Source organism: Triturus cristatus, chromosome 1_2 (genome assembly GCF_964204655.1).
Source record: "Triturus cristatus chromosome 1_2, aTriCri1.1, whole genome shotgun sequence".
Lineage (NCBI taxonomy): Eukaryota > Metazoa > Chordata > Amphibia > Caudata > Salamandridae > Triturus > Triturus cristatus.
Genome location: NC_140580.1, coordinates 222,662,775 through 222,683,809, shown reverse-complemented (window position 1 = coordinate 222,683,809; position 21,035 = coordinate 222,662,775). Strand labels below are relative to the sequence as shown.

Sequence of the window (21,035 nt, the reverse complement as noted above, 5' to 3'; positions counted from 1 at the left end):
TTGGGAATCACCCTCAACCAACAACTGACCCTACACTCTCAGATCAGCACAGTGGTCTCTTCCTGTTTTTTTACTTTGCGCACCATTCGCAAGATCTCACTTTTTTTTTCCTTTTCAGCCCTTAAATTGATCTTGATGGCTATGGTCCTTTCCCGGCTGGATTATGTGAATGCCCTACACAACGGCGCCCCCGCTTACGCCATCCGGAGGCTCTAACTGGTTCAAAACCAAGCTGCCCGCCTGGCCTATGGTTTACCCAAGTCACACCATACCACTCCCCTTCTCAGATCCCTCCATTGGCTCCCAATTAGAGAAAGGGCCCTCTTTAAGATGGGATGTATCACGTTCCAGGCTCTTGCGGGAACAGCCCCATCTTTTATCACGTAAAAAGTGTCCCCTACATCCCCAGCAGACAACTCCGATCCTCCTCTCTGTCCCTACTGGTGGTGCCCAGATTCAAGAAGAGCAGAATGGGAGGCTCTATGTTCTCCGTTCTTGCTCCACAATTTTGGAATTCTCTACCTTTCCAAATGAGATCAACACCCTCGTACCTGGAGTTCCGGAGCACCCTGAAAACCAATTTGTTTGCACAGGTTTTTAAAATCTAAACCGCATCACCCTCTCACTCAGGTATCATTTCCTCTACAGCGCCATGAAACCGCTTGGTGTCCGAGCGCTTAATAAATATTTTTAAATTCAAATTTTTAAATTCGAAGACTATATTTCATATTGTACAATCGGGAAGCGAACACACAAACAAGCGGCAATATTGTCGATTGACCTGGAAAAGGCTTTTGATACGGTTAGCTGAAAATACCTCTTTGCGTGCATGGAGCAGTTGGGACTGGGGGAAGACTGGATTCGCTGGGTAAAACTATTATATGAGCCCCCTAAGGCCAGAGTCCGAACGGGAGGAACAATATCGGCCCAATATGTGGTTTCCCGAGGCATGAGACGGTGCTGCTCCCTCTTGCCGGTGCGGTTTGTACTGGCGATGGAACCTTTAGTGGCCCTGTTTCGTCAGGGTGGGACGGGAATGGAACTGACATTAGACGGGAGGCGGCATGTTATCTCCCTATATGCCGATGATCTGTTAATATACCTACGGGAGGCTTTGAGCGGATCAGATGTGGCCCTGAAGCTATTTGAGAGATTTCTACATTAGCAGGACTCGGAGTAAACAAGGCAAAGAGTTCTCTTTCCTTTAGCTGGGGTGCTGCCAAAGCCGGTGGAACTCCCAGCAGACCTTGGCGTTCTGAAGTTCCCAAAAGCTCCCAGTAATGGCACGGATTTCACTGACCAAGATGGTCATACCCAAAGGATGGTTTGCCTCCTTGGATACACTGGTACGCGACATAGTGTGGGGAAAGGGACGCAGGAGGGTCTCATTGCTGACACTGGTACCCGATTTGTAGTGGAGGACTGGGAGTGCCTATCTTTGAGTTCTACTATCTGGCTTCCCAGCTGCACTGGCTGGTCCAGTGGCGGCGAGAAGCCAATGTGGACGGACTTTATATGAGGGACCATGAAGAGTACCCTAACCAACTACTAGCTAAACTGCTGGCTCCTGCAGTTGTAATCCCCTACAGATCGTTCCTGCAGCACACAGCACTACAGTGCTAGAAAAAGAGCCTGGCCAAAGTAACTGAGACCCCCATGTACTCACCTCAGCTTCCCTGGTGGGCCTGCCACATGGAGTCCCACATCAAATCTTCCTGTCAACACAATTTTCGGGAGTGGGAAGCGGTGGGACTCCAGGAGATAGGCGACTTATACCAGTAGAGGCCGCTGATCCCCATTGCGGAATTGGAGGAACAATATGGCCTACCAGCGGACCAGTTCATACAATATGAGGCTCTAGCTTGTACCTTTAGAGATTTGTGGGGGTGGAGGGAGAGAAGAACCGGAAACACATCCCCTTCTCCATGCACTGATTACATTGGGAACAGCGAGGAACCAAGTAAAGTAGTTTTATGTGGTGCTGGTGGAGGCCACGTTGACCCCGCTTCCCAGAATTAGAGACCGTTTGGGACATGCATTAAACAACCAATTTACGAACTGAGAATGAGTGTGTCTTGGCCTCACCCAAAACTATATCACGCAATACTCAACTGAAGTATATACAGTTTAATTATGTACATATGGCATATCTGACGCCCCATAGGATTAGGCAGATACACAGGGGTGAAGCCAGAGAGTGTCCGAGATGTGCTCAACAAGATGCGGACTTCATACATATGGTCTGGAGTTGTCCAGGGCTGATTCCTTTCTGGATGGAGGCCGTCAGAAAAACGGGAGAGACATTGGGGAGAGAGTTGAGTATTACAGGAAGGGCGTACCTGCTGGGCCTTTTCCCTCGACCGCCGTAGCGAAAAGTTGGGAACAAGTTCATAGACCTGGCAACGGCACTCGCCAAGAGACGAATAGCGATGGCTTGGAATTCCAGGACGGGACCAGGAGTGAAAGCCTGGGAAAAAGACTTAACCAATTGGGTGGAAGCAGAAATGAGGGACCTCCTTAGAAAAGAGATGAGGGGGGGCGCGTAAGAAACCAATAGCGGATCAGTGGAGGGTGCTGATGAGAGCCTGGGAGACTCTAGACATTAGAAATGATGAGGTGGATGACTAGGGTACCCAGGAACCCCTGCGTGGCTCACCCGGCACAGTTGGGCAGTAAAGGAGGTGGATAGCCTCAATGGGAAAGTCAAACATGCAGCGAGTAGCGCGGAAAAAGAAGATACCCTGGGTAGGCTGGAGGTCCTCAATAGAGAGGATCACAACAGAGATAATACACCTAGTACTGACACTGCACATGCAGTCAAGCCCCCACAGCAAAATATAGATTAGTAAAGCCAAACTATATGCGGGACCTGGGAAGGACACAAGTTGTAAGGCATGATGTTAATAGTTAAGGTATAGCTGGCACTGACAAAATCCAGGTACACATACATGCGCGCATGAAGCAAGGCAATGTAAAAGAATATTTACAGATAAATGAATGGGAATAACTCCCTGAGAGCATAACCTGTGCCAATGCGAAGTTTGTATTGAAGGCTCAATCAAATGGAAAGTTGGCTAGAATGTAGCTGAATATTATAATTTGAAACTCTTCCATAGTGGACATGCACAGGGACATTGTGGGATTACTGTCATCCCACCACTCACTAAACCTTGAAAACCTTTTTACTACACAGGACATTTCTGACCCAACTACAGTGTGGTGGAATTGTGCAAAGCATGCAAGTTTAGAGTTTCAAGCTGCAGAACCTATCTGTTTCAAACATTAAACCACCATGATCATGCCAAAACAACCTTTGCTTAAAAAACATGCAGCAAAATTGAAGCACACCACAACTGCTATAAAAGAGCCAACATAGAGAAAGACACCAACTATATAATTACTACACATGCACCATTTGAACATGAGGTAAACACAAGATGATGATGATGGAGGGAGCTCAAACTTTCAGATACTCACCCCAAGTCACAGATCTGGGTTGAATCCATCATAGTTAAGCACTCCGTCCATCTCCTAGTGTTTGCTTTGTTCGCCCTAAATTGGCAGGGTATGCCCAGATGTGGGTCCCTTACTCATTTTGCCACTGGATTCAAGCTAGCCTGGCTGATGAGGAGTGTTATCCCGAAACCGGTCCCAGGATGCTTGTTTCCGGTCCAGGGAAGACCTGGCTTGGCAGTTCGAGCTGGACTATTCCCATGAGGAATAGGATCAAGACTGATTTGCATATGACTGGGTCTGAACTGGGGTGGCGAAGTGAGCTAAAGAACGATGATGGATTCAACCCAGATCTGTGACTGCAACACACATTCCATGATTTAGAAACTCTCCCACATCCTATAAATATTCAACAAGCATCATAGTCACCAATCAATAAAATACCAAAACTGTCAGACTATAACAAGCACTAAGAAATATATAAATACAGACTGTCACCATGTAACAATATATAGCATCACGCAAACACAAAAGTAGTGCCTCCGCTCCATGCACCCACTTCAGTACCTAATCACACATAGTGCAACATAAACCAATATAACTAATTTACAAACATTCAACTATTCCTACAGAATGAAACACCAATATGTTGAAAGTACCATACATAACCACTAAAAAGTATTCTATATTTAATTTTAAAATAATGTCACAAACAGATTCAAAAACTTATTACAATCAACTGGTTTGCACACATAATGTAAATATCCAACTTACATCACTGGCAAAATCAAAAATAATTTCAATAGCAGCAGCATTGGACAATATCGATTAAGACATTTAACAAACTATGATTGATATCTTATGTGAGGTCAGAAGTAGTGCATAACAGGGGCGATAGTTTACCTAATCATAACTGGCATATTTCAGTGGTTTGCAGGATTTATTTTGGAAATACAACTTTACAATGTCCTCTGCACTACTTTACTGATGAGAAGCTGATATGTCTTCCTTGCACAAAATTTAGGTGATCTCTCCAGTAGGACTTTCTATTTTTAGGGTAATCATAAGCTGTGAGTTAGAAGTTTCCCTTGCAGACAGATTTTGTTTCTTTCTTTTTTTTAACAACTGAAGTGACAAGTGCGCTGATGCTACATTGGCTGAAAGTGAAATTCAGTTGAAGCAATTGGGTTCTATCTGATTTCACTTTGATTGTCCCTCAGGGCATATTTCATCCCCCCAAGCCACATGAAGGCAAGAGAGGTACAGTTGGAAAGGGAAGAATGTCCCCTTGCCAACAATAACATTTCCTAGTGGATAACTGCTCAGGGAGTGATGGTGGCTACAGTGTTAATATGTGGTTTAGTCATGGGCAAATTATATGGATTAAGGGTTCTGCAATGAGTTTAAAATTATTTGTAGCAGTATTTTATGCGAGGCATTTAGTACATATTAATCTCATTAAAATAATGTTTAAAGTGAAATAAGCATAGGATTGGTACCAGTGGATGTTGCCATCAGTGATGTCTGCAGTTTCTTAATATTTATCAATACTCCTGCTGGTCCTCCTACACCTAGTTTGGCAAATATAATCTTAAATGGATCAGAGGTGTAAAGATTATGTATGTGAAACACCCTACTGTTCCTGTATAAGCTAAGCAGCTGATGGTGCTATTTATTTACTAACAATGCAGCTCTTTCTTTCAGTTCAATGTGGACGACAGACATGTGGGCAAATAGATTATACCATTTTGTCATTTCTCATTTTTCTTTAATATCAGGTTAAATTTGCCAAAAGGTAAATTAACCTCAGTGTGAGCTTTAATGCTGCCTGTTCACCTGTATTTCCTTTTCTCCCCCTTTTGTAGGGAAGGCTCAATGGAAGAATCTATCATCCGTGTGGGCTTTGTTACCTACAACAAAGTGCTTCACTTTTACAACGTAAAAAGCTCACTTGCCCAGCCACAGATGATGGTCGTGTCAGATGTGTCTGACATGTTTGTGCCACTGCTTGATGGATTCCTGGTGAACAGTAAAGAATCAAGGGCCGTCATTGTCAGGTACTTGAAATTTGAGAATACCTTTTGTCACAGTCTGAGATTTCTGTGTAAGCATGGTGATAAATGGTTCGAGGCATGTGGGCTGCTGAATTCATATCTGTGCATAGATCGTCGCCTAGTGTTTGGTCCGGATGATTGCACCTTGTTGTCCTGGAAGAGTCTTCGAAGTATCACGAGATAGGTGGCTCCTCCCCTGGACTACAGTGCACATGGGCATCCTCTCCATCCTTAGATTGTTTTTTTCCGCCATTGGGTTCGGATGTGCTATCTTAGCTCAACTTAGGAATATTCAGTTTTAGGCCAAAAGGCCTTTAGTTTTCGTCGGTACAGTTACCGTTCGGTGTAGACTACTAGCTTTAGTGCTCCGCACCTTCTTCCAACTTTCAGACCGGTTTGGTCCAAACATCGAAGTTCGATCGACGATGGAATCGAGGACTCCATTCAAGAGGTGTCCGTTATGCCACGCGAAGTACCCTCATATCGACGTCCACCCAGTCTGCAATAAATGTCTCTCGCCGGATCACGACGAATCGAAATACATGGCCTGTGCACGATTCCGATCTAAGAAGACTCTGCGGAATAGACGGGCAGGGAGGCTGGAGGCGCAGCAAGCAGCGCCTGCTCCCACCAACATTTTCAGCACCGAGGACGAGGAAGCCGAGAGCGTGGAAGAAGTAGTCTCTAGCCCCGCTTCAGAACATGATTCCCGATCGGACGACGACGATGAAGTGATCTTTCGACGTGAAGAAACAGTCGATGAGGTAGGAGACTTCGACGGGGCCGAAGAAGACAGCTCTCCTGAGGAGCTATGCCAATCCGTCGAAACGGAGGCCGAAACAGTACGTCGTCATCAGGCTCCGGTCGAGGGATCGCCTTCGGGCCTTACCCAAGATCAAACACATGGTTCTTCGGCCCCGCCTTCCGGTCCGGCCTCGAACACTTTGCAAGAGCCAATATTACCGAAGACGACCGGGTTCTTAAACCCAAAACCATCCATCGCTCCAGTCCCTTCGAAAACGAAAGTGAAACTGGTGGTGGTCGGATCGAAGGCGTCAAAACCATCCACTGCTCAGACGCCGAAAAAAATCGTCGGCTCCGACCGCGTACAAAGAGACTTCGGTGCCGAGCTCACCGCAGCGGATGCGGTTGACACCCAGAAAAGGCAAGCCCTCGGGCACCGCAAGGCACCGAGACCTTCGGCGCAGACATCGAAGGCCATAACTTCCGCAGTTAAAATGGCCGCACCAGCTACGCCAACGTCTAGCGCAACAGCGCCGGCTAAGTCCTCGACTACGTCGAATGTCGTAACATCCCTTCAGACCAGTGACCCCCTTCCTACAAAAAAGTCGGGGCTGGCCTCGACGCCTACTACTAAGGTGCCCATCAAACCACCATCTGCGTTCACTGTGCAGCAGGTCTCTGCATCTTTGCAACGCATCCGTGACCGGGCAACCCTCCACTCTATCTCGGGTCCCGACGCAACCAAACCCTGTAAAGTGCACTCGGAGCCAACCAACATTACGTTTGGGTTGCCACCGGCATCGGCACCGAAACTATTTCAAATTCGGACACGTGCCCTCCACACACAGTCCACCACCTCTGGCCTTACAGAACAAGACTCTTCGGGGCCACAATTTATCGACGCCGACACTGGCAGGTTAATGCTCCACAAACGCAAAATAACGCCAGTTAGGGAAGAGGAGCCCTACAAAATTCCTCTTAAACGCAAACTGCCAGCGGAGCAAGAACCAGTGCTCCAAGAACACTTCCAACCCTTCCATCCAGATCCGCAGTCCTTTTCTCCTACCCCTTCCGAATCGGACGCAATACAGGACTATGGCAGGGAGGATACCATCTACCCTGGGGACGTAGATCCTGATGAGCACCTACAAGACCCGGATCAGGCATGGGATGACCCCACAGACCAAAGTGTCGCGCCACATACCCAAGATGCGCAACTCTATAACGTAAAAACGTCTCCTACAGAGGACACAGCTGCCTTTAATGCCCTCATCGAACGGGCTGCTGCTCATCATGGGGTGGAACTCCATTCTGATGCCATTGAGGAAGACTTCCTGCTTGACACTTTCGCATCTTCAGAAAGAACTGTCAAAACCCTGCCCATGTTAAAAGGGGTTCTCAAACCTGCCAAAGACATTTTCAAGGACACCACAAGAGCACGGGTGTTAAATCCCAGGATTGAAAAAAAGTACAAGCCTGCACCTGGTGACCCTAAATACATTAGGGGTCAGTTGCTATTAGACTCCATGGTGGTTGCCAATGCTCGCAAGAGAGCCCACTCACAAATGACTGGTGATGCTCCTCCCCCAGACAAGGAGTCAAAAGTACTAGAAACATTGGGCAAACGCATTGCAGCGCAAGCAGCGAACATCCTGCGCATTGCCAATACACAGGCACTCCTGGCACGTTATGACAGGTCACATTACGACACGCTAGAGTCACTGCTCCAACATCTACCAGATGAGTATAAAGAGTCAGCGGAGCTACTCATCCGAGAAGGACAACTCCTCACTAATGCATCCATAAAATGCGCCCTTGACGCAGCTGACACAGCAGCTAGGGCAATAAACACAAGCGTCATGCTACGACGCCATGCCTGGTTACGAATCTCAGGTTTCAAACCCGAGATCCAAAACAATATCCTGAACTTACCAGTTAACACAGAATTCTTATTTGGCCCAGACGTTGACACTACCCTCGAAAAAATAAAGAAAGAAACTGACACTGCGAAATCAATGGGGGCTCTGCAAACGCAGCAATTTCGTAGTGGCTCCTTTCGTCGCACCGGAAATAAGGGAGCAACAAGGGGTTAGGGGTCACAACAGCAGTATGCTAAAAGTGGCACACAAAGCACCTATGACAAAAACAACAGGGGTGGATATCGTGGATCCAGCACCAAAGGCAGGGGACGTGGCTATGGCAACACCAGGTCCTCTCCAAAAAACAAACAGTGACGCCCTCTCCTTACCCCCTGACCACATAACACCTGTCGGGGGACGACTCCAGCTGTTCCTGTCCGCGTGGAAGAACATCACCACGGACAGGTGGGTCAGGGACATCATCCAGCACGGGTACTGTCTAGAAATAACTTCCACTCCACCCAACATACCACCAAAGCACCGTCCTATGTCAGCCGAGCACTTAGATTTACTCCAGCAGGAAGTGCTTGCTATGCTCGCAAAGGGGGCAATAGAAGTAGTGCCCATCAACCAGCAGGGAATAGGGGTGTACTCTCTGTTCTTCTTAATCCCAAAAAAGGACGGCTCGCTCAGACCTATTCTAGACCTGCGACCCCTAAACCTATATATTCTGTCAGAGCATTTCCATATGCTCACCCTCCAGCAGGATCTCCCACTACTCAGTCAGGGGGATTTCCTAGCCACGCTAGACCTGAAGGATGCATACTTCCACATACCCATACACCCTTCACACAGGAAATTCCTCAGGTTCACTATTCAAGGGAATCACTATCAGTTCAAAGTTCTCCCCTTCGGAGTAACAACAGCACCCAGGGTCTTTACCAAGTGCCTGGCGACAGTGGCCACACATCTGCGAAGACAAAACATTCATTTCTTCCCTTATCTGGACGACTGGCTAGTTCAAGCCAAGTCAGCACAACAATGTGCCGCCCACATGTCCCACACCATTCACCTTCTTCACAATCTGGGATTCTCACTAAATTACTCAAAATCCCATCTCCAGCCTGCCCACGTGCAACAATACTTAGGCGCCACAATCAACACTCTGGCTGCCACAGCTCAGCCTACTCTAGTGAGAATCAACAGCATGCAACTGCTGATCTCAAAATTCAAACCTCAACACTCCCTTCCTGCGCGAGTGTTCATGCAGTTGATAGGCATGATGGCCTCCTGCATTTTCATAGTCCCGCACGCGAGACTACATATGCGCCCGCTTCAGGAGTGCTTGGCACGTCAATGGAATCAGGCTCACGGGCAACTAAAAGACCTAGTGTTGGTGAGCGGTCGGGCATACAACTCTCTGCATTGGTGGAATACACAACCTTTGCAAGGGCCGACCGTTCCAAGGGCCTGTTCCACAAATCATACTGACAGCGGACGCGTCTCTCCAGGGATGGGGAGAGCATGTGCTCAATTACACAGTGCAGGTACTATGGACGACACAACAAAAGAAGATGCACATCAACCTTCTGGAACTGATGGCAATCTTCCTAGCCATGAAGGCATTCAAAGTACACTTGTGCAACAAAGTTGTGTTGATCCGGACGGACAACATGACTGCCATGTACTACATACAAAAGCAGGGAGGAACACACTCTCCACAGTTGTCTCATCTGGCTCCGAGCATGTGGAAGTGGGCCATTCAGAGGAACATGTTCCTCATGGCGGAACACCTCCCGGGCAAGGACAACCAGATGGCGGATCTGCTCAGCAGACACAGCCACCAGATGCACGAGTGGGAGCTACACCCATCAGTTCTCCAACCGTACTTCCAACAATGGGGTCATCCAGAAATAGACCTATTCGCAACAAAAGAAAACACAAAATGCCAAAGCTTTGCCGCCAGGTTCCCACAGTCGCAGGGCAATGCGATATGGATGAACTGGTCCGGCAAATTTGCGTACGCTTTTCCCCCAGCACCATTCATACCGCTGGTGGCGCGCAAACTCAAGCAACACTCGCTCACCCTTATCCTGGTTGCTCCAACGTGGGCACGCCAGCCATGGTACACCACCTTTCTGGAACTCTCCGTGGTGCCTCATCAAAGACTGCGGATAAAACCAGCGCTTTTAACGCAGAACCATGGCGACATTCAGCACCCAGATCCCCAACAGCTGAACCTGGCGATCTGGCTCCTGAGGTCTTAGAGTTTGGCTACCTAAACTTACCACCTGACTGTATGACTATCATCAAAGAAGCCAGGAGGCCCACTACTAGAGCCTGCTATGCGGCCAAATGGAAAAGGTTTGTCATTTACTGCAACAACAATGACATTAACCCACTGGACGCGTCTATTCAAAACATCATATGCTACCTCTTACACCTGTACCGCTGTAATCTAGCATACAGCTCCATACGCATCCATTTGACCGCGATAGCAGCCTACCTCCAAAACAGGCAGCACCTCTCCTTATTCAAAGTACCTGCCGTTAAAGCGTTCTTAGAGGGACTCAAACGAGTAATTCCCCCAAGACACCCACCAGCACCGGTGTGGAACCTCAACTTGGTCCTCACCAGACTGATGGGTCCACCCTTTGAACCTCTCCATTCATGTGAGATTCAATTCCTCACCTGGAAAGTGGCTTTCCTAGTGGCCATCACTTCCTTAAGGAGAGTTAGTGAACTCCAGGCACTAACCATTCAGGAGCCATTCATTCAGGTCCACGCAAACAGGGTTGTCCTAAGCACCAACCCCAAGTTCATGCCCAAAGTCATATCACAGTTCCACATTAACCAAACTATCGAACTGCCCGTTTTCTTACAAATCCGCAAAATGTCGCGGAAAGAAAGCTCCATACACTAGATGTAAAGCGGGCTCTCATGTACTATATTGACAGGACAAAGGATTTTAGAAAAACTAAACAACTCTTCGTTGCCTTCTCTCCACATCACAAGGGCAACGCCATTTCCAAAGCAGGAATAGCCAGATAGATCGTTAAATGCATTCAGATTTGCTATCACAAAGCTAAACGCACATTAACGGTTCCCCCACGAGCCCACTCAACACGAAAGTTAGGGGCATCCATGGCTTTCCTAGGAAACATCCCTCTACACGAAATTTGTAGAGCAGCCACATGGTCCACTATACATACATTTACCAAACACTACTGCGTAGATGTACACTCAAGACAGCAGGCAGCTGTAGGACAGGCTGTTCTCAAAACTCTTTTCCAGACTGCTGCAGCTGGCACAGGTAGCCGCCGCTAAAGGAGGTACTGCTATATATTCTATGCACAGATATGAATTCAGCAGCCTAAATTCCTCGAACTGATTATGCTACTTACCAGTATGCATCTGTTATTGGCATGTAGGGCTCCTGACATTCATATCGCCCACCCTCCTCCCCGGCGCCTGTCGCGGCTGCAGCACTCAGAATTTCTGTATAGCTTGGTCATCACTTCCTATATCTACTCCATCACTGCCACAATGGCGAAAAACAATCTAAGGATGGAGAGGATGCCCATGCGCACTGTAGTCCAGGGGAGGAGCCACCTATCTCGTGGTACTTCGAAGACTCTTCCAGTACAACAATGTGCAATCATCCGAATCCAACACTAGGCGGCGATCTATGCACAGATATGAATGTCAGCAGCCCTACATGCCAAGAACAGATGCATACTGGTAAGTAGCATAATCAATATGTCACAAAACAATTGTTGCGTGTAATATGGTTTTCTTTGAAAATGTAAGGACATTTGAATGAATTGGAGACGATCCTCAATTTGACAGTAATATCATATTTGTATAGTGTGCAACTGCTCCTTGTGTGACCTTGTACTAATGGTGTCTTGTCTGGAAGTGATTAAAAAAAAAAAATGCTGAATGTGTGATCGGAAGTTAGTATCTGTATCAGGCGTATTTTAAAGAAGACTTGAGCTTGACATGTAAGCATCAGAAACGTGCTACAAATGGTCTGCAGGTGGTTTGTTGCTGCATCTAGGCACCTAAGTGTCACGGATATAGGTGTTGAATGTCTTAAGTTGCGAGGTTTTCTCACCTTCCCCAATTTAGCTGTACACTTTACTTGTAGTGAAAATTGTAACTGAAATGGCTTGCATGGTTGAATTTTGATGCATGAATACAATCAAATTCATCTTAAAGTTGGGGTTTCTTTGGCTCTCTGTTATCCAGATGTTCTCCTGGGAATATCACCTAGACAAACAAGTAACACTCAATTCTATGGAGCTGCAGACAGGCCATTTATCTCTGTCTGCAACTCAGACTGCCACCTTTCATCTCTTCTACTGACCTTCTGGGCAGTACAAGGACTTCATTAATCATTTCTCAGGTCTCCTCGCCACCTTGTCCATTACACCCTCTTGAGAGACTTCAATCTCTCAGACAGCAAAGCTCAAAGAACACAAAAGGCTCCCTCAAGCTGGTAGACACTTGACATCTTATAGCATGTGTCTCAACCAACACACTTCAAATGCCACATCCTCGACCTTGTCTTCTCAAAGTCAAAAGCAATCCAATGCAAACCAACTATATTCCTGGACTGAACTAAGCACATTGCCATTCCCATCTCCCTGCATCCTATCAACAAAAAATTGTCTTCCAGACCGAAAATTCAAACTATCAAAGCCTTCAGAAACTTCTCCATAGTAACCTAATACTTGGATTCATCCCTCAACCTATCACCTCCATGTCTGATGCAAACACTCTTATAAATAACTTTAACTCTTTTATGGAAAACTATGTGAACATCATGCCCCTGTAAAACATGCTAGTGCACGTCAAAGTCTTCATCTCCCTGATACTCTAAAGACCATGCGGACAATTAAAGATCCATCTGCAGACAGGAGAGAAAATAGAGGAAAACAGAACTACAGATGACCTCGTGATACTGAAGTTTCTCCACACAACACGGTGACTGCTTATCTCATCAGCCACAGCAAAGTACTATACCAACACTATCACTGAAGCCACCAACAGGAGTAGAATACTTCTCAAGACAATAAAGCACTGTATAACCCCCTCCAGGACCTACCTATTTCTTTTTGCAGAAAAGTGCAATGCAGTCAACCAGTTCAGTGAACAATATACAGAAGACCTGACCGTTCCAAGCCAGCTTCATATCTAACACCCCCTTCTGTCGAATCCTGTAATGTTAATCCTTCAAAGCCGATTCTCATGCAGATCCCGCCGAAATACTCCAATCCCTCAAAGCCACTTCTTCAAATATCTTACCCTCAGCCTTCATTAAAGCTCAGTGAACACTCCATCACCCCTACTCATCGTTGTCAATGTCTCCCTCACTCAATCCTTTGCCCAGAATCTCTAAAGACAGGCCATAGGTCTTCCCACACCAGACTTAATGAGCTTTCAAATTCAGCCCATCACACATCTACTGTTCAGCTGCAAGAATACTGCAAAAGCATTCTATGTTCAACTCCAGGATCGCATTAATACCACCTCCTGCATGTTTACCAGTCTAGCTTCAAATCATGCTGCGGCACGGAGAACACTACCTTCCACATCATAGACAACACCCTCCTTACCTCAGATGACCCTTGCCTCCAGATATTGCTCGGCCTCTCAGCTGCCTTTGTTACAGTCGACCATACTATCATACAAACTTTGGAGACTGAAATGGTATTCACCAGCAATGTCCTTAACTGATTCTCTTCCTACCATTCCAACCAATACCATTTTGTTCCCATTGGCACCTCCTCGTCTCAAAAGATACATACTATCCCCTGTCATCTTCACCCTCTACTTGGAGCTGCTTGGTGCCATACCTACAGATAACATCAGGATTCACCAATATGCCGATGATGCACAACATTGACTGCACATCATCCAGACCTAGATGTGTAGCACCTACCTGAAGCTCAAACCAGCCAAGACAGAACTCCTCTTATTTACACCAAACAAGACCTAATACCAACCTGTCTCAATGGCCTGACCCTTGACATCTTTGAACATCAGCTTTCATTAAATGCCTACTCACCTGGATCAAACCTCGACACTAAACTCACCCTATAGCAGCATATTGCCAAAAGCAGAAGGCCTGGTTCCAGCTCTCTTTTCCAGAGAAAATCAAACCGTTTCTCCTTGAAAGTGGACTTCAGCACTGCTGTTCAACTTCTTAGACTTTGGTTGCACCAAGGACTCCCAAACTCCAAAATGGCTCTTCTTAAAGGCATCCTACACACTACGTCTCATCTGGCACCTGAAGAAATAGGAACTCATCACACAGCTCCTGACGGATCTCCATTTGCTCACCATGTCGGCCTGCCTCATCTTCAAAACCAGCTGCATCATGTACTGAGCCATCTCGACCAGCACTCCTGCCTATCTTGCAGACAAGCCCCACATCCCAACTGGGTCTCTGCACATCTAAGATCAGGATTCCATCCGACTGCTAAATAAGTGTTTAAAAAAAAAAAAAAGGCAAGAGGCATTTTCCATCTATTCACTCGGGATCTGTAACAGCATTGCTATATCCTTCAGCCACCTGAAACAAAAATGCTGCTCCAATTTTGGAAAGATTTCAAGATGCACCTCTTTAAACAACACTACTTCACAATGCATTCTCCAGGATTGGATCTTTCATAGATTCACATGCTTGACATGAGTCAAGACTGATTTGCATATGGCTGGGTTCAAACTGGAATGGCATGGTGAGCAAAAAAAACGATGGATTTATGCCCAGATCTCTGTACCGGGGTGAATGTATGATATTGTTCTGCATTCTGTCCATCAACTGTTGTTTTTGCATTTGTCACCCTGAGTGGGACGGGTATGCTCAGACGTGAGTCCCTTGCTCTCCATGCCACTGGAATCAAGCTATCCTGGCTGAAGAGGGGTGAAACCCCGAAACCGGTCCTAGGATGCTTGTTTCCAGTTCAGAGAGGACCTGGCTTGGCAGTTCCGGCTGGACTGTTCCCATGAGGCACAGGGTCAAGTCTGATTTGCATATGGCTGGGTTCAAACTGGAATGGCATGGTGAGCAAAGCAAAAAAACAATGGTTTTAGGCCCAGATCTCTGTACTGGGGTGAATGGATGACATTGTTCTGCATTCTGTCCATCAACTGTTTTTGTATTTTTGGGACTACAGAAACTTAAATCTGTCACTTCTGATGAGGACTGAGAGAATTCCTTCACCACACAGGAGGAGTCAAAGGGAGAGGTCGCGTCAAGCGTCTCTAGAGGGTGCGCAGGGCAGGCAAAAAAGACGACTTTCCATGAGTCTTGATAAGGCACTTCTGACACAGAGAGAGACAATTGGAAAAAACTTCCTCAGAGGCAGACCCTACAACTCCCTCTTTAGCCCTTACACTACATCAGGGAATTCTTCATAACCTGACAATGAGGCATCTATGGCAAAACTGCCTCGTCTATGAAAGTCCTCTATGATGGCCTCAACTACAACAGTCTTGTAATTTTACTGAACCGGATACCCGCATACACGCGGAGGGATACACTTATTCCCAAATCTTTATATCGAAACGATGTACCACATGGCGCCATGTTGATGCTTCTTGCTCATATAGATGCAATACTGACTTCAAGATACACGATTAATTATACACCACATGTTCTTTATTGAGTTAAATACCTTATCAGAACTTTCAAAAAAAGGACATCAGATACAGAACCTTTGAGCCCTCAAGAAGTCCCAAGAGGGACGAAAAGCGTTGGCAAGCAATTCTGTTGTGTCTTTTAAGAATAAAACTTTTGGAATAAAAAGGACAATGTTTTCCACAATCAAAAATATCATTGTCTGGTCTTTTCATTTGGGAAGCTATTTTTCTTATATTTTGTCCTGTTTCTGAAACATGATGCACTATTGCTGTTACAGATAGATTGTTTGTGTTTCTCAGGTGCAGGGTCAATTTTGTGCTTTTCAGTGGTGGTTTGTCAACTACCTTTTTGGGATGTTTGTTGGTCACATCCCAGACCCAAAGCGCCAAGTTGTTGAAAGGATTTAGAGGCTATTACACGTAATAACATCTGATGCTGGATCTTTATGCTCTGACCCTCTTCTTTGTCTACGACTGTCGTCTATGATGACCTTGTCTACGGAGGTTGGTGACGATAGCCTCATTTATGACGGTCATCTAATGTAGCCTCATCTACGACGGCCTTGTCTGCTACGGCCTTGTCTACTACTGCCTTGTCTACTACGGTCGTCGGCGACAGCCTCCTCTACGATGGTAGTCTACGGATGGCCTGACCTACGGACCTGACCTACGGACCTGACCTACGGATGGCCTGACCTACGGATGGCCCCGTCTAGGGCAGGCCTTGTGTAGGGCAGGCCTCGTGTAGGGCAGGCTTCTTCTACGAATGTAAGAAATCACGAATAACTGTTTAATAAAGTTTGTTTTAAAAAAATTAGGTACATTTGGGGGCAGTTGACACTTGGTCTCCCCAAGCTGATGGATTAGGGTCTCGGTTGAGCCTAGATAGATGATCTGAGGTGAGGGAAATGCCCCCTTGTACCAGTGGGCCTCTAGTTGCTTGTAGCTGTGCTATCCTAGCCCCCTAGAGATTTGTATGTGAGACTACTTCTGAAAAGCTACCCTTTATGTTTACAGGAGCAGTTCATGGTGAAAGTTGATGAAGCTCTACATGCACTGGGAAAGTTGTTAACGTGTTGGGTAGTAGTCTGAATGGGGTAGTGAGTATCACTCACTCCTTTGGCTAGTATAAGTTTAACCTGTCCTGTAAGTTCTTTAATTGCTGATTTCAGTGTACTAACTTCTGCCATCAGATATAATCCGGGAGACAGTGGGGTCGAACAAGGATAACCTTTAATTTGATACATCTCTTCCGTCTTCTTCTCCCCTTTTATCCCCCCCCCCCCCCCCCCCACCTGTCACCTTTTCCCCTCCCTCCATGTCCTCTCTCCCTCTTGGTCGTAGCTCAAATTTTGGAGGGGTGTAAGCCTATTACTGAGAGTGAAATCGGTGTCAAGTGGGTCTTGGGCTATATAGGTGCATGTGAAGCTAAATTTCCTGCCTCTGCGTTAGTTGACACAGGTTGGATGGACCTATTACTTTGCGTGTTCGGTTTCCTAAACATTTAGGGAATGTGTTTTTGTGATCTCAATTTTGAGCCAGGTGGAAATCCACCCTGTCTGCTGATAGAGTCCCAGATGGGGCTAAAATTTCCTCACACTCAACCAATAGGTCGTCAATGCGATCAAGTTCACAATTATTCCCAGTGTTCTTACAGGCCTGCTTGGCTTTGAAGGAGTTCGCTTCCCCAACCCCACAGTCTGCAGATTTTCTTTTCCCCATTTCTAGACCCAGTCCTGTGATGGACAAAAGATCTCAGCCGACTGGAAATGACAAAGGCCGCTAAAAAGCCACCTGGAGCACACAGTACCTTGTTGTCCAAAGGGCAGTTGTTAGGGGGGTGGCCAAGCCCAGCCTCTTCCCGGCGTGGACGGCCCTGCCCTTGGCTCGGTTGTGCCTCCCGTGCTGCAGGAGCGTAGAGAGTGACTTTAGGCATCGGGAGAGCTGGCCCGCCTCCCGCGCCGTAACGACTGCTGGGAACCAAGTCCCACCCCAGCCAATAAGGAACACCCAGGCAGCAAGTCCGGTAAGGCTCTGGTTACTCAACTTTTATGTCAGATGTGCAGCTTAAGATAATGAATCTCCCCTTTACTGAAGCAGTCTTTTTTGGGCCTTACAATGATGATGAGATGGAACGCATAAAGAAGGCTGAAACCCTTAAATCTGTGGGATTGCAGGAAAAGAAACTACCAGCTCAAATACAGGTGAAGGGATTCTAGATACCAACCGAGACACAGGGTTCAATTCCCTCAATGTTCCTTTTATCCTCCAGCTCAGATACAGGAGCAGCAACAGCAGCCCCAGTACCATCGTAGAGGCCGAAGAGGAGGAGGGCAGCAAGAGCCAAAGTGTTGCTACAGTTCAAAATCTAGTTTACAATCCAAACACACAAGCCCAATCTCTCTCTTCAGTTCACCACTCTGGTGGTGTGACTGTATCCAACCATGTGGTAGAGCTGAGGTTGAGAACTACCTGCATATTGGTCTTGCAGATCATTCAGGCCAGATATAGCTCCAATTGAAAGTTCATCCTCGTATACCTCAAAAACCAGTGCTGAAATTATGAAAGTAGCAAAAGGAACAAATGATGGACGGAATGCCAAATAATAAAAACATTCACCCCCAGTCACAAAGATCTGGGTTTAATCCATCGTTCTTTTGCTCACCACACCACCCCCGTTTGGACCCAGCCATATGCAAATCAGTCTTGACCCTGTGCCTCGTGGGAACAGTCCAGCCCAAACTGCCAAGCCAGGTCCTCCCTGGACTGGAAATAAGCATCCTGGGACCGGTTTCAGGGCATCACCCCTCATCAGCCAGGCTAGCTTGAATCCAGTAGCGCAGTGAGCATGGGACCCACGTCTGGCGTACCATTCGCACTTAGGGTGACAAAAGCAACAAGGAGCAATTAAGAAAGTAGGTGAAACATTTGCTCCAACAACATACAATAGAACCCATTCCTCCATCTCATAGAGGAAACAATCTATTCCAGATACTTTTTGGTACTCAAAGTCCCCAAAGAAGAGGTTAGGTCAAACCTCAACTTAAGACATGCCAATAAGTGGATCAAAAACAAAAGTCCAGAATGTTCTACACCAGTTAGATCCACAGCTTATGAAGGGAGACTGTATGTGTTCTGTGGATCTACATGATTCTTACTTCATATATCAGTGGGAGTGAAGCACAGAAACTTTCTAAAATTCATAATGGGCTAGACATATGAGTACAGAGACCTTTCGTACTGATATCTGGCCAGAGGCCATTCGCCATATGCATGATGGTGCTGGTTCAGCTCTGACATAAAGAGATCCAAGTCTATCTCTACATGGACGACGGGTTGGTAAAGGCACTATCTGCTCAATAGGCGCATTTAGACTTCAACACCACTTCCATCTTATTAAAACGTAGTATGACACCTACGTTTACATTTCAACCTTGAGAAATCAACTTCTACAGGACAAATTCTAGACTACCTGGGAGCTACTGTACACTATTGACAAGGAATCGTGTAATTCGAAAAAACATATGTGTGCTATTTTGCAGAACTGTCGCACACTTCTGTAGACACCACAGCTTGACCAAATTTATCCCTGCGGGGATCGATTCATATTTCTAGTGCCCAATGAGGTCCTACAACAGTACCTAGAAGATCAAAGGTCTTTATAGAAAGACAGTTGGGAAGACAAGTTAATTCTCACAACAGGTTAAGGAGGATTATTATTGTGATGTAAAATAAGTAATGTCTAAAGGGAATTCCTTTCCATCAGGATCCTCCTAGCCAAATTATTGTGACTGATGCTTGCCCAATATGATGGGGTTACTCATCTGTAAGATCTCACAGTGGGAGGAATGTGGTTAGATAAAACAACTTTACCACATTAGTGTCCTGGAACTGAAGGCTATCAATCTAGCGTTGAAAGCTTTCCCTCCATATATCTGACTTTGAACATTATCTTGCTACAAACTGCCCATAGTACAACTATGCACTATTTCAACAAGGAAAGTATCACCAGATAAAAACTCAATATGATATAATATAATATGATATAATATAATATGATATAACATAATATGACAGATATAATATGATATAATATAATGAGATATATATATATATATATACATATATATATATATTAGCTGTAATATGATAGAGCCTCAAACAATTTGGCTTTGGCTACAGACTATAAACTTAACTTTTCAAGTGGTTCACCAGCCAGGTCTAAAAAAACACCAAGCAGATTTTCTAAGCAGATGCTTCGTAGGCCACCACAAACTGGACGATGTGGTCTTGATGGATACTTTCCATGAAGATGTTGTTTTCCCGGCCTAAACTTATTTGCCACTGGACAAAATGGCCAAACTTCACATGGGAACCACAGTAGTTGAGCAGTCCCATTTTGATCAACTTGTCAAAAAAATGTTCTTTATGGTTTCCACTGAGCCCACTGATTCCATCAATACTACTCAAACTGAAACTCTCCAAAGCCATGAGGATTCTGTTAGCACCAGAGTGGGTGAGACGGTAGTGGTATCCAGAGCTACTTCACCTCTCCGTGAGACTCCACAAGAAGCTACCATGCAAACAGAACAGTCTATCAAGGATTCAAGGCAAAATCCATCACCCCAATGTACACCCCATTGTACAGTGATTGAATTTGGGGGCATGACCCTTTAAGTCATTCATTACCTACAGTTGAACATTCCTCGAGAATGTATGAACATTTAAGAGGCTATGCATCCTTCTACAAAAGTGTTTGATGTGTTTAACTGGAAGAGGCTTGTCTTATGGTGCTGGAACCCTTGTAATTACCCTATAATCTGCCAGGAGAATATGATAATTCCTTATTTGTGCCATGTGTCATCAAACTTGCATTGCAGTTCCATTATAGTCTATTGTGTCGCTAATGAAACGTACAGGAAGTGGCCAGCACAAAGATCTTTCTTTAGGATTCCAGTCGTAAAAGACTTTCTAGGGGGATTTAAAAAAAGACTTTTCCACCATGAAGTCCACCTCTTCCGTGGAAGTTGAATCTGGTCTTATCCTAATTGATGCCTATTTGAGACCATACATAAGGCCACATTGCAGCATTTTTCCTTCAAAGTAGCTTTTTTTGGTGGTAATTGCTTCGACGAGAGGAGTTAGTGGACTGCAAACTCTTCAATCAATAGAACCTCGAACAGTATTTTACAGTAATATAGTAGGATTAAGAATACAAACCTTTTTTATTATCCAAAGTAGTTTGACTTTCATTTTAACCAGACCATTTCACTAC

General features: G+C 45.8%; 1 protein-coding gene across 10 annotated transcripts in view; it reads left to right on the top strand.

Annotated features, from left to right (window-relative positions):
* SEC24C (SEC24 homolog C, COPII component) overlaps positions 1 to 21,035 on the top strand; it is a 1,178,749-nt gene that overhangs the window by 545,153 nt on the left and 612,561 nt on the right. For all 10 annotated transcript variants that reach the window (XM_085603503.1, XM_085603507.1, XM_085603502.1 and 7 more), the window contains one exon: positions 5,319 to 5,510. In XM_085603503.1, the coding sequence (XP_085459629.1) occupies positions 5,319 to 5,510 (192 nt within the window). The remainder of the gene's footprint in view (positions 1 to 5,318; positions 5,511 to 21,035) is intronic.